Here is a 15,214-nt window from a genome sequence, read left to right as displayed (position 1 = left end):
GTCCCATTCACTAACATGGAGGGCTGGGCTTTACAAACTATACTGCAGACAAACACCAGGGGGTGATTAAGATTGAAAAGTTACACTTTGGGGGGAACTGCCACATTGTCCATCTTAATATACAGTCTATGTTCCACCTTAAGAGAGCCTGGTCAATGTCAATATGAGGCTAACTTTGCGAGCTAACTTTGGGGCTAACCCCCTTTCCTTTTATCAGTGGGTGGCAAGCAAAACACCACAGTTTGGCTCGGGTCTTGAAGAGTTGCAGCATTTATTAACTGTCAAATAGCCTCGGCTATACTGACACTGCACTGCTATGTTTAGCTTCATACTCTGCCCCGGTTACGGCAGCCTCACTGTCACTATTGCATACGCTCTCTCTCTCCGGCTTTCTTTGGCACACTTGCAACGCACATAATGTGCCACCAAAATCTGTGTCATGATTCATACTGCTTGAATAGGAACCAGTGTCAATGTAGCACCAGGTTTCGGTACCTAACCCAAGGCTAGAGGGTTACTGGAAACATTATTGAGTTAATGAAACAGACCTTTTTTATTCATATACTTCACTGTAGTTAATTTAGTTTTTAAGCACATTCTAAAAACTTTCCTGAGTGCCATGAAGTCAGTGACTTATTCATGTTGTGGTTTGTGCCGGTATGATAATTCTCATTCTGTTAGCTTTCTACTGAATCTAGTTAACCTTTCTCTTTCAACTGACTGGTACTCATCTACAGAGCTGCTAAATCAAATGCAGTTGAGCACGTAGATGATACTGTGTTGTTTCCTTCATTTGCTCCTAGTGCTCTTTAGTAATACATATACTGCATATCTGTTGTGTTCACATGACTCTCATCCCAGTAACCTCCACCCACCATTGCCAGAGAATATATGACAGGAGTTAACCTGAATGGAATGGAAACCCTGACCTCTCCCATATAAACACTAACGGAGGCTTGAGTCAGCGGGCTGTTAGTTTGAATGATATCTCAATTCCCTCTCCATCGCCTTGGAAAAGAAATACCACCACCTCTTCCCCTGTCAACAGCAGTAATTCAGATATTTGTTCGATGTCTCTCAACAGCACAAGGCTTATAGGGTCTCGGTCTGCGTGTGACACATCCAGCAGAGGCGTCCTTAAGAGGCTGTAAATTGCAAAATACAGTGTATCTGTTGTAATCTCAAAATGACATCCTTGGGGGTGTAGGAGATTTTGTGCTTGCATGTAATTGATTCTGAGCGTTCCCTAACTTTGCCAAATCAGCATTCTGTACGCAGCATGGCCATCGCAGATGGAAGCTAAAGATCAAGCCAGAGTGTTCAGTAGCCCCTCCTTGTGCTTTTTGCAGAAGGCGATGAGATACAGTACAATTATATGCTGGACACATACCCTCAGTTCCTTTCAAATGCGGATCAGTCACTTATTTCCCCCAAATGGACCTAATTCAAAGAAAATAATGCCTGACACATCTTTCTATGAATTTTACATGGGCACTATTAGTAGGGGCCATGACTCCGTTCAGGAGTGTCCTGAGGCACTCACATCCAGTAATTTACATCGAAAAAGAATCATAGAGGCATGAACAACTGTGATCAAGCTGAAAATGTGGCAATGTAGACAAAAAATAACTTCTAATCATATTCAAAGTAGGGAGGTGTTTTAGAAAATATCCAGTAGAAATTAGTAGGAATTAGTAGAAATTAAATTTTATTACAGTTTACAGTTATGCAAAGTTAATGGCATTGTCACTTTGAGTGACAGGCTGTTTGCAAGGCATAACCACAGTCTGTAGCCCCTTTCCCACTGCATTTCTTGGCAGAAGTGGTATACAGTATTGTTAACTATGCTTTGATTAGTTTATAATAAACTAAAAATAAGAATACTTGAGCGGTTCCTCTTCCACGGTGTCCGCCATGTTATTCTATAAAACCCAAGAATGAACAAACCAAACACTGGCTCCAGATAGGGACAGTTGTGTTTTTGTGTTGGCTACTGTAGATCTCCTACACACAAAGTGCAACCTCTCTGCTAGATGTCACTAAATCCAACACATTGTATCTATAAGCCTACCGCACTAGATGGGTTGCAAATCTAATATATAGTGGGCGAGCGAGGACCGACTGCTTTAATAATTTGGATTAATTTGTTTACCCACTAACATCAGATGTAAATAAATTATGGACAATCCAACAATGATGACAGTCTCATACACTTTGCAAGTTAACCTGCCATCAGCAAAGCAGAGAGGAGCTTTCTGCTAAGATCTGCACATTTTTCACTTACAGGATGTCCCCAACCCCCAACACACACACACACACACACACACACACACACACACACACACACACACACACACACACACACACACACACACACACACACACAGAGTTTACTCCAAATTCCTCATCATCACAATGCAGAGCTCAGCATTGTGGTCACAGTTAATCTAAGATCAAGGACTGAAAATCTCATTATGGAATTAAAATGTGCCATTAAAAGATACCATACCTGTACCGTTCTAGTAATAACAGGCTGGGCTTAACAACAGGAATTTAATCACTATTTTAAAATATATTCATCTCCTGGCACATTATTCCTCAGTGGCTTCAAGCAGATATTTCATTTATGCGTGCAAGTCAATTATGGAGATTTTCATTATTAAACGAACAGATTTTTGACTGATGAGTTTTCATTTTCTCTGTGCAAGATTTAACTTCTCTTGACACAGTTTCTTAATATTCAAAACAGGAATTGGTACGCCACCTGAGATGTTCATTAGCTCCTCGCAGACATTCTGCTGACATGACTTCTCCACCATCAATTCTTCTTTACAACGTGTGCGGTTTTGGGAAAGAGCTGAGGGGAGATGCTATAAGGAGGCAATATTTCATTTCTGTTAATAGCAGTGGTAATTTTCCACTGCACTCTCTAACATAAAGGCCCGCTGGCCACATTCAGAGCAGATTTCAAAAGACATGGTTCCCGTACTCGGCTCCATTTCCTCCATCATTATCAATATTAAGTATGTCCGGTCTAACAATGGCATCAGAAGAAGAATGTCTGTTGTGAGGCCTCGGTGAGATAGTAAAAGTGCATAGAGGAAAATCTATTTCTGCTCAGAGTTATCATCTCAGCCTCACTGCCGGGATCAAGTTATTACAGTCAGTGTGTATATTTCTCTCCACACAAAGCCGAATGACAGTAATACCGACTGTCAAAGCACAGAGGCAAAAAGATCTCATGGAATATATAGACTTGGCACATGCTGCATGAGGCTTTGTATGAGTTGTTGGATTCTCAACCCAACCCAAGCTCCTCAGCAGCCTTCAGGGGCAAATGGCTGTTATAATCCATTTTGAAAGAGACATTTCCCATTTGGCCCAGGCAGGCACGACTTTCCCTCTTGTAGAGAGATGGAGTTGACACTAGTTGGAATAAGACTGAGATTCTCAGCAACATGTCTGACTCACAACCTCTACAGCTCGGGGCTAATCCTGGCTGACGAAAGCACATCCTGAATCGTCCGACCATTCATCTAGGAGGGCAGTTTTCTGCACAGCGAGAGGTTAAACTGATTACAGCAGATGGAACAGAGGAAGAGACATAAAACATGATATTTTAAATATCTCCGATGTTATTAATAAGAGCTGCAACAATAAATCGATTAGTTGTCAACTATTAAATTATATCAGCAACTAATTTTGTTATCACTTCATCAGTTTGAGTAATTTTTTAAGAAAAAAAAACAAAAATTATGTGATTCCAGCTTCTTAAATCTTAATACTTTCTGTTTTCTTTACTCCTCTGAAGCCCAGTTTGTATGGGACTAATAGAAAACTGAAAAATGATTACAAATAATCAGAGGTCCCTCAGTGTGATTTTAATTCTGAGTGAATCTGCCATGTCTGTAATTTTTCAAGTTAAAATCCACCACAAATTACCCACCGTATTTCTCCAAACATAGAGATCGTGTGATGAGATTACTCCCAAGCTAATCGGCATCCTGGTTATTCGGGGTTTTATTTGGGCTTCCTTTTTTCTCCATGCCTCATTTCTGTCTGCCAGTCGAGAAATAAGAAGGCTGCGTTGGCAATTATAAAGAAAGTTTGACAGCATTTTAGGTGCAGAAGGCTCATCTCGCTACACAGCATGGAGACCTGTTTGCAAAAAAAGCAAGCTCAAATCAATCAGGAGGGTGAAATCTCGAAAGGTGATGAGAATGAGGTGACAATATGTGGTAGAATCGGTTGTTTGTTTTACCCACATTTCAAAGAACAAAGGAGGTTAACAGTGTACATCACCACTATAGTGCTGTGTAGTGTTTCAGTGTTGTATAGACTTGCAAATACACCATATGGAGTCACTGTGTGCATCATATCTGGGAGATAATGAGTAAATTCAACTAAAATACAGACTTCACTTATCCCAGGGCTTCCCAGTTAAGGGAAATGGGATCCTGGTACCAGTTTGCATACTAACAATGCAATACAGTAAAGTACAATATGTGTTTGCCTGTTGCCCACCATTAAGTTTATTTTATGGCCCTCCAAGGGAAAATGTGTGGGCACCCTTAGCTTATCCTATCAAAATGCACTGCATGCAACACAGACATAGGGAGTTTCTTTATTAATTCCACAAAGTTACCAGGCAATAGTAGTCCTTTGCAAATATGGCTTTAGACAGTAAACTGAATGTCTTTGGGTTGTGGACAAAACAAGACATATGATGATGTTATCTCGGGCTGAGGGAAACACTAATCAACATGGTTCACCATATTCTGTCATTTTATGGACCAAACAACTAATGGATTAATTAGAAAATAATTAACATCATAATAATCATGAGTTGCAGCCCTGTTGTTAATGGGTGTCATTTCTTTGTATTAGCACTGTATCTTGTGCTCAAATATATATACCATATGGAGTTACTATATCGCAGTCTTAAAACAGACTCCTCACCACACAGCGTCTGCTTCACCTGAATATCTCGTTAGAGTATTTTGATTATGGGGTGTTTTTTTCTCAGATCCAATTAGTCACATTGCGGTGTGATATCTTTGGGAAGGTGTGAGGCGGAAGTGACAAGACTTCAGGTGAAATGTGCTCACTGTAGAAAGAAAACATCATGTGTACTACTGCAGGATAATGTGGATGCGAAATAGAAGCCCCTGTATTCTGTTCTGTTCTATTGTATTCTTTTATATAGGCTAATTTACCTTCTCACTGTTGAAGGAACACAAGTTGGCACATTGAGATGGTTTGTAGGGCACAAAAGAAATCTATAGTCCCTGTTAGGATCTGTGGCTCTCTGTGAATTGCTTAGTAATATGCGATGCACAGCAGTGTCCCTACAGCAGTTTCTCCAGAGTAAGGTGTTCTGGGGCTTTACTGCCTCAATAAAATTGGGCTATACCTCTGATGATCCAACTCTCTACTGAAAGCGAAATACACACCTCAGAGAAATTTACTGCTCCCTAGAATGTGATACCAAAGCAATTAGTGTCGGAGAGATTGGTAGGCATGAAAAATCCTTACAGCATGCCTTGGAGCCAATACAAAGGCAATGCATCTCAGTTTTACGGCCCCATTGCTTATTCAGTCTTGTTTGGTGTTCCTCTCCAAGACTCCAGAGTCATTGGGGAATTATTGTGACAAGGCAATAAATTACTCTTGCATTTAGCATAAAGTCTCCCAATAAAGGTTAGACTATAGGATACTGCAGTGACCGGAGGGCAGTATAAACAATTCCCAGAGGGAAGATGTTGTTGCTTTTGTTAATCAAAGAGGAGAAAGTCACACACTTGGCTAAAAACTTTATAATAGTGTGTTAATCAGGACATCGATAAGAGCCATCGCCCCCTCTATCCCTTCTGTGTTATCAATCTTAGTATGTGCCAATACATTGTGCTGCCAAGCATTACGGGGTTTGCAGTTCATTTGTATTGACAAATCTGCAAGTTTACTAGCTTACACAGCTCTCATATCAGTATATGAGTTGTAATGAGTGGGGGGAAATAATGTGTTGATTTAAGTAGCAGTGACTTTTTTCTTGAGCACAATCAGTCTTTACACAGCCGCAGGACCGTGAGATGACAGTAAATTCCCTTGGAGAGGCAGCTTGGGTCTGTTTATGTGGCGTAACAAACAACCCTAAATGTCAATGAGTGGACTTGCTCTGTGAAGGACACCGAAGTGTCTGGGCTGCATTATTTGCCACGAGTCTGAGGGATTACTTGGGTGCCTGTAGAACAGCATGTAATCTAGCAGCCTGTGGGGACAGGGACTCAGCCTCAGCCACAATGCTGTGAGGAACAGGCTTGTTCACTTGTTAAGTCCCTGTCTGTGGGAAACCCACGTGCACACACAGATATGCAGATGCACACAGGAACAGACACAAAGGCATCTAGGCATACAGACACAGGGAATTCTGTCTGGAAAGCTGTTGCATAGATTGTGGTGCTCGCTTGCTTCATTGGACTGCAGCGCTTAGTTATCGACTTATGTACGGAGTTTAGTCCATAACAGTTTTAATTTCAGCTTAGAGTGGAAAGAAAGATGCAGATACACTGCTGGGAATAGAGGATCCAGGAGTGCCATGTGTCCAAATAAGCTCTTTTGTGTCCTCAATAATTTGCTCCTTATCTTGCCATGTACAGCTTTTTGATTATTTTTTTCATACTTATGATGGTAAACAGAGAGAGAAAACTGTGGGGGAAATTAATTTGTTTAGTTAATTAAATTAAATTTTCCTTGTTTGTTTCACCTGCAGTTTTTTTGTCTGCATTTTGTGAAGCCTCCCTCAAGTGATGTTATTGCTTATGGCTCACTATTTCTTTAGTTTTCTATTACCAAAATAAATACAGTGAAAACTGCTTATACTGATGAAAATTACAGTGATCAGCTGCATATATGCATCAAAACTTTGGCACAGAATCATTCCTAAACAAATCCTCAGTAAACAATTTACTTATTTACTTTACTGTATACAATACATTTATAAGTAGTCGACTCACAGTGTTAATTTAAGGTCTTTACCACCGTAATTCTATTTATTTATTTATTTTTACAGTATTTCCATTATGCTTGCCTTCCAACTTTTTTCCAGGATGGCTACCCGAGACTTGTTTTGCGTGCACACTGAAATCAGGACGGCAAAAAGTAGCTTACAGGATGCAGCAGTGAAACTTGGTGTTCCTCAGGCCACCTTGTCTACTCAAAAAAGAATATGCTGGTTTTCAGACTGTCAACATTGATAGCCTACAGGCTATTCTACAGGCTGTGAAATCATGATGGCTCATGTTTTTGTTTCCCTTTGATTTCAGTAATTGTAAAATTAATTGGTCTCAAATTTAATTCTGAGTGACATTAAAAAAGTCTTAAAATATCTTAAATATATCTAAGCTGTAGAAAGCACGTGTAACAGAAAGCCTAGTTCAGTAAGTGCAAAAGTCTTGTTTTTTTTGTTTTTTTTAATTTGAACCAAAAAATGCATATAGAAAGTACATAAAGTTAAGATGCTGTAGATACCTAGACAAGGTTCATGTTTTCATTCCATTTTCTAATAACATCTGTCTTCTTTTCCTCAGGTTGGCTCTGAGCACCTTCTCCAGAATGAACACCAACTCCTCCGACGAGTTTTTCCAGGCCACAAATCATGCAGAACAGACTTTCCGTAAGATGGAGACCTACCTCCAGCACAAGCAGCTGTGTGATGTCCTCTTGATAGCCGGGGATCACAAGATACCAGCACACAGGTTGGCATTTGTGCTTCTGTCCGCTTTGAAGCCATTAATTACACCTGCATCGGTTTGAGTTAAGAGATACACAAGCTCAGCTGGATTCACTTCATTAAGTTGTCGATGCAGGCGTTCAGGTTTTGGTCTGGACCACATTTCGCATGCTGATATATATTTTCTCAGTCCTGAACCATCTGAGAAATAATCAGATAATCTTTGAAATGCAAAGCAAGTTTCTCTTGAGTTTTTAGGTGACAAGAAAGAAATGCGCACTCTAATGTTCACTGGTTTGCATCTAAATAATGCACACTTCTGTGATCTAATTACACCTCTGCCCTCCCTCATTTCCACATTACATCTTCCCTGTGGAACAGCACGGTGATCCCATACATGGAGGTGTCAATATTTGGGCATCCAGCCCTCGATTCAGTGGCTGAATTAAACAGATCTAAAGACATCTCCTGAATACAGAAAGCATCACGTTCACTGGGTGCATGTGCTTGTGTATGTCTATCCGCCTGCAAATGTTGTTAGTTCACCCAGACAGACTCATGAAATAGAAACCTGAATGCTCCACAGAGAGAAAGAAACATCAGTAACTGACCTAGTTGAAATAATCAGCTCTCTGACTGCCTGTTTCACTGTGACTTTATATCTGCTCAGAGGACACAACCAAGTACAGCAAGGCTGGTGTGTTGACAAAATAAATTACACATTATATAACAAGTACTATAAAAATATTGGAATCCACAACATCATGGAAATATGGGTTGGACTGTGTCACTCGATCTCAATCCCACGGCATGTACTGCCATATGATCTCTCCGTTCTTTCAACTACTGTGTTATGTGAGCTAGACAAATGAGCTAACATAATTATAAGTCTGACCAGTGTGGCTATTAGCTATTAGCAACATGAAGTATGTGGGATAATTTCATTTATTTTACACTGACAGAGTGGAATAATGCAGGATGTGGGGTGACTAGAGGCTAACATGGTGTAAAAGCATGAAAGCAGTATAAATCAGTTAGAAACAATTAGGGCTGTACCAAATATCTTTTTTTTTTTTACATTCAAAGCTTTTATTGAGATTTTTAAGTGAAACTAGTAATTCAGCAAATGAAATGTGTTAGTCTTTCTTTATTAAACCAACTCCCTTTAATAAGACTGCCTTGTTATTGCAGTTGTGTCATAGAAGGATTGCTGAATGGGCTCACTGGAAATAGACCCAGGAGCCCAAAGTGTATGAGAAGCCTCCTGGCCCTCACTTGCAAAATGTCACTCAAACATGTACTGAAGAGCTTCAAAATTACCACAGAGAGATGCAACAGAACTGAAAAGAGACATAAAGGAGCATAACAACCACAAAGAGACACAAAATGTCCCCAAAAGACACTAAATTACTTTATAGAGATACAAAATGTCCACAAAGAAGCTCAATAACCTCAAAGAAACACAAAATGTTAAAAAAAATACACACTGAATTATCTTGAAGACACAAATTATCCAAAATAGATGCTAAATTACCTTTAAGAGACAAAAAATGCTCAAAAAATATACTGAATGACTTTCAAAATGTCCAAAAAAGACACTAAACTACCTTTGAGAGACACAAAATGTCCAAAAAAGAGACAAATTATCATAAATTTCTTCAAAGACACACAAAATGACTGACAATAGATATAAAACCATGCAAAGATGCATTATCACCACAAAGACATGCAAAACAAAGCTGAGCAACTATTAAGTGTGTGTGTGTGTGTGTGTGTGTGTATGTGTGCGTGTGGGTGTGTGTTGGTCCTTTGAAGGAGAGATGGGGGGCCTATTGCATATCTGCGCCCAGGGGCCCGTTGTTTGATAATCTGCTCCTGGGTACGTGCCTCCCTTTGTGTGCGGAAAGCGGTCGAGCAAACACTTTCTGACTGCAGTGAGAATGTTGGTTTTTAGAGGCTAAATGCCAAAAAATCTGGATTGAAGCAGAATGTTTAGTTAGAGAAAAACACATTTATTTGGGAAATTATGACATGATTCCTTTTCTTTATTTCCAAAAAATGTTGTCCCTGGGACTTTACAAAACTTTGGAGTTATAGGAAATATTTGGATCGCACAAGTCTGAAACAATCCTACGCAGCCACGACTGGAATCTAATTCAAACAGTATAAAACTAGTAATGTTAGTATAGCCTAATTGTTGACTGCAACTGTGCAAAAATAAAGTGTTCAAAGAGACAGATCAGACATGCAAGGTTGGAAGACGAGAAAGGCGCTATAGAAGTGCAAGTCCATTTACCATGGTTGCACTAACAGTACGATGACGATATGCTGTTTTCTTATGCAGCAAAGCTACGTACATTTGAGGAAACACAATCTCAGGATTGATTCAATAACCACTTAAATAATCAGCATAAAGATCTCCCATAGACCAGTAAACTAATGTACGGTACTGCATTTTGTTTATGGCAGACTGGTCCTGAGTGCCGTGTCGGACTATTTTGCTGCTATGTTCACCAGTGACGTGAGAGAGGCGAAGCAGGAGGAGATCAAGATGGAGGGAGTTGATCCAGAGGCCCTCAGATCTCTGGTTCATTTCGCCTACACCGGTGAGTGCTCGTAAAGACGTTCACTAGCTCTTGTAAGTAGTTATGAGACTTCTGAAATCCAGCATGATTAAAATGGATCAATAAAGCAGTTCATCACAGGGTTGACTGACTGGGCAGCACTTCAACATAATGTTGCTTTATGTTATGGGACAAATCCCCTTTGATAAGTGCTGTTGTTAGGAATATCCACCCCCACAGTATTTAAATTGTAAAATATATAAAAAACCATAATGATGATTATCTCATTTGCTTGTGATACTTCTCTTCCTCCAGCTTCCACCAGTCTTGACATAGATATTTATTTAATGTGTCCTGACATTGCAGGCGTCCTTGAGCTCAAAGAGGAGACCATTGAGAGTTTATTGGCAGCAGCTTGTCTCCTCCAGCTTTCACAAGTCATCCAGGTCTGCTGTAACTTCCTGATGAAACAGCTCCATCCCTCCAATTGCCTGGGAATACGCTCCTTTGCAGACGCCCAGGGCTGCGTGGACCTGCTCAATGTGGCTCATAACTACACCATGGTAGGAGGGCGGACACAGCCAGACCACATTTACATGGCTGGGTGGGCTAAATTATTTATTTTGGAAGAAGAGATCACACTCTCAAAGTGTCTCTTTATTGCAGGAATACACACAGGTAGCTGTGGTAATAAAAGCTCTAACAGTAATAAGAGTATTTAAAAATGTAGTTTGAACATTCACTTGAAAGGCAGCTCACAATGTGAATCAAATTAGCTGTGTATAAATAATCCAAGGTGCTGACAGGATTTTCTCTGATCCCTTTTCTTCAGTGCATATCTGATTTAATTTTCTTCACATATACTCTGATTATGACCTGTATATTTTAACTATTGTTATGAGTGCAATATTTATACAGAGTTCCCACGGATCCTTACACTGACTTAAAAGACACTGAATTCCTTAATCTAAAAATAAGGCCTTAATTTGTATTAAAATGACTTAAATTAATTTTTCAAAAGTCTTAAAAAATGACATGGGAGGTAGGCTGCTATTGTGCGTTTTTTGGGGGGGGGGGTTGTTTTGTTTGTTTTTTTTAATCACGTTGCATTGTAGAATCTCACTATAACTGGAAACATCTATTTTTTGTTAAAAAACCCTAAAGCAATTTCTTGTGCTTAAACTTGTAATGATGGGAATCTAGGCATTGGAATCTCACATGCAGAGTAAAAAAAAAACAAAATCACCAAGAAAACAGGCCAACAATTGTCGGATATTTATGAATTTGGTTGGTAAACCAAATAGATCATTATAGTGTGTTCATTGTCTTCGATGTGTTCCACTTTATGTAACGTTTGTTACTGGACAAAAAATGTCCAGTTTGATGTTTATGTTTTTAAATTGTCCTTCAATTTTGTTTACAAAATCAGTCTTTAATTTAATTCTGATTTGCAGTAAAAACTCATAGAAATACATTGTCTTTAGCTGTAGGTACCCTGTGAATATATAACGTCATGGCTTATTGAAATATCCGTGGCCATCCTTTGTTTTGAGGCTAGTAAATTTAAATAACCTGTCATAACCTGTAAAGTAGTGAAGTGTTGTCCTGGTTATTTATATGATCTAATTTCAGCAGAGAAATGGGCAATGTCCACATTTAAATAGAAATTGAATAGTTTCATGCTTTCACTTTATCTAATTTGGTTTTGTAGCTGTCAGTAACAGATACCGCGTTGCCTCACATTGATTAGTGCTCTGCCAGACTTGTGGAAATGCGATTTCTATATATTACTGCAAGTAATATTTGCATTGGATTAAAATTCATGCACATATTTGTCAGATAACGTCTTGCTGGCCATGCAGAAGTGACAGCATGAGGCAGCCCTTATCTCCTAAAGGACATCTGCTCAGGCTGTTTACATACGCCCCATCCAGGACCAGGAGGTTAATCTAATCATCAAACTGCACAAGAGGGCCAACTTCCTGCTCAATCACTTCAGTAATGAACAGCGAGGGCTGTGTTCTTCCTGGAAGTCCGTCCTCAGGGTTGTGAGTGGAGCGAGTTGTGTTATGATAAGCTTGTTTTGAGCATGGCAGCTGACATCCGCCTCTGACATCCTTTTCCTCTATGAAGGAGTTGCCCTTTTCATGTTGTAGTAGATAAAAATGTGATGTTGTATTGTTTGAGATGACAGTATTTCTTTCCAGCATAACGCTATATTTCAGTTACATATCTCAAAAAATAGAGAAGTTGTATTTGGAATACAAAATCTATACAAAATTTGTATACAAATCTATCAATTAGGGATGGGAACTTGAGGTTTTACTGGTAACAATACCATTATTGTTTCTGCTTATTTGTAAGATTCTGTTTGTATTCCCTCATTGATTCCTGATTAATTTTCTGTGTAAAAAAAGCATAGCCCTATGTGGGTTTTCAGTATCAACACATTTTTTTTCTCTGAACACAGTGTTGAAATGGAGAAGAAACAAGGCATGCATGTGACTAACATTGTCAAAAACTGACTTCTCAATACCTTTAAATTCTGCAGGGTTTCCCAAACATTCATTTATTTGTGGTCAGGAATGCACGATAATATCAGCAAGTCATCGGTATCGGCCGATGTTGGCTTTAAAATGAAACGTCGGAATCAGCCGACATACTGATTGCTGCCAGTATCACAAACCCACAAACCATTTTTTTCCTTGAAAATGTGAACATGTACAAAATAGTAAGTTGAAGTATTTTTCTTACTTTGCACTGAATGAATGAATGAATGAATATTAACTACATAAAAAAGCACTGCATTTTATGTCTCAGTCTGCTGGTGGGCCATCATAATGAAAGTACGCATAATATGATTTTAATTCCACTACAGACGAGAATTGAAATATCGTTATCATTAATCATTGTTGGCCACACGGGGTGATATGTAGCAGCATATTGGACATTTGCAAAATCAAATCCAGTATCATGTATCCCTATTTGTGACAGTTCGCCAAAATAACATCATTTTCCGCCACAAAATTATTTTTTATAATTGGAGTTAGACAATTTTTTCATGAGTTCTATTAGAATATGTACAGTACATATACACTGTTTGGATATGCATTGTGCCAAGAGCATTATCTGGGCCTAGACGGAGCAGCAGAACACCGCGGGGCAGTGAAAGTAAAACTTAACTGTTAACTGCGCTTGGTCTAAATTTTTGCATTCACTCGCTTTTGCAGCAGCTGCCTCTCTCATCCATCAATCTGATCTAATCAGCTCTGATAGGATCAACTGATCAATTCTCCACCCGTGACTCAAACACCACAAACTGCTGCTGGGGAAATAAAGAACTCATGAAGAGCTCCAGTTGCGCTGCATTCATTGACCTGCAACAACCTGAGAATTTAGAGAGGGGACACAGAGTGCTGCTGACCCAAAACCCACAGTTGTCAGTTACTGCCAAACATAGATTTTTTTTTTTGGCTGAAACACAGTAATTAAAAAAATGAAATGGTTTTTAATCATCATTTTGTGGAGTATTATTAGTATACACTTGCACCAGCATTTTCTCACTCTTATTATTAGTGTTTACTACCGTCATTCTGCTGTTATCTGCTACTACCCAAGAATAGAAAGTCCTCTTTATCATGTTAAAGCAATGTTTGTTTGTTTTTGTTTTTTTGTTTGTTTTTCAATTACATGGCATGCCCTCAATGTCCATTTTTGCCCATGGTATCATACAATAGTATTGAATATAGATATTTTTCAAAGTATTGTATCAGAGTTGGAAGATTTGGTGTTGTGACACAGTCTGTCATCATCTAAAAGAGATGAAAAGAGAGAATATTTGTACAGTGTTTGTTTTCATGTAGGTTTTTAGTCAAACTTAAAACCTGCTAAGCCTGCCTGTGTGGTGCTAATGTTATTATAACATAGAATATTTACCATCTGGAACAGACGAGCTGCTCGGTTGGGAAGCAGTGGCACTCGTGTGTAGAGTATTATTAATGGCATTCCTGGAGTTTAAGCCCATGTTGCGTAGAAAGATGTTTCTGCATATTGCTGGTGTTTCCACCCTGACTTGAAATCATCATTTTACAGATATTTCAAGCATTTTCGCCATAAAAAGAAGTCACGCTTTGGACCGTTTCTTCCTCTCTGCCATGAGACTCCTTCATGTTGCAAGATTTCAGCAGCCTAGACACATGAGTTTGATGTTGCAATGCACAACTATCAGAAAAAAAACATTGATAAAAGGAACTGATAAGCTTGAAGGCACACTATTTGAATGGATCGGATAATATGGAAACTACTCTTAACTGCAACCAGTTCTTGATTCCCCTCCGTGGTAGCAATCTGTCTTTGCCAGCCTCTGCAAATTGCATGGTAATCAAAATGTTGAAATGTAATTCTCCTAGCCTCATTCCCATTAAACATCAGCATTCACCCTCCTCAGAAAACACTGTTATTACACAATTACTCTTTTGCAGTAGTTAAATCAATTAGTATCCTCTCCTGCTGATCTTGTTTTCCAAGCAGTTTACCCACCAATGAGTTTGCCAGCGTTTGAAATCACATCCTTTTAAATGTTTATAAAACAAACTCACTTGAGCTTTCAATTTTGTTGTCAGCTGTTCGAGACTGGTAATTACAAATAATTGGTCTAAAGCAATGTCAGTGAGTTGGCTGGCATTTCTCCCTGTGTTACCACAACAGATCGATAGATGTCCCTCATTTCATTAAGGCTGTCTGTGTTAAGCTCTTAAAACCCACTCTTATAATAGATCAAACCGAGACGTTGTAATTTGCTGCAAGTTGATGATCAATAGCGTGCCTGTTTTTCGTAATTGTTGAGCATCCAGTCTAAGTTATTCAGGCAGCTTAATAATTAATGCTCAGCCGCCTCGTTCATAAAGGAATCAAGGCGTGA

General features: G+C 39.1%; 1 protein-coding gene across 2 annotated transcripts in view; it reads left to right on the top strand.

The window, feature by feature from the left end:
• The window catches only part of klhl4 (kelch-like family member 4), a 52,667-nt gene that overhangs the window by 17,555 nt on the left and 19,898 nt on the right, over positions 1–15,214 (top strand). For both annotated transcript variants that reach the window (XM_042493109.2, XM_042493110.2), the window contains exons 3-5: positions 7,587–7,754; positions 10,199–10,335; positions 10,660–10,856. In XM_042493109.2, the coding sequence (XP_042349043.2) occupies positions 7,587–7,754; positions 10,199–10,335; positions 10,660–10,856 (502 nt within the window). The remainder of the gene's footprint in view (positions 1–7,586; positions 7,755–10,198; positions 10,336–10,659; positions 10,857–15,214) is intronic.

Source organism: Plectropomus leopardus, chromosome 8, assembly GCF_026936395.1.
Source record: "Plectropomus leopardus strain MGB_pleo_1.0 chromosome 8, ASM2693639v1, whole genome shotgun sequence".
Lineage (NCBI taxonomy): Eukaryota > Metazoa > Chordata > Actinopteri > Perciformes > Serranidae > Plectropomus > Plectropomus leopardus.
This window is presented reverse-complemented; position numbering and strand designations above follow the sequence as displayed.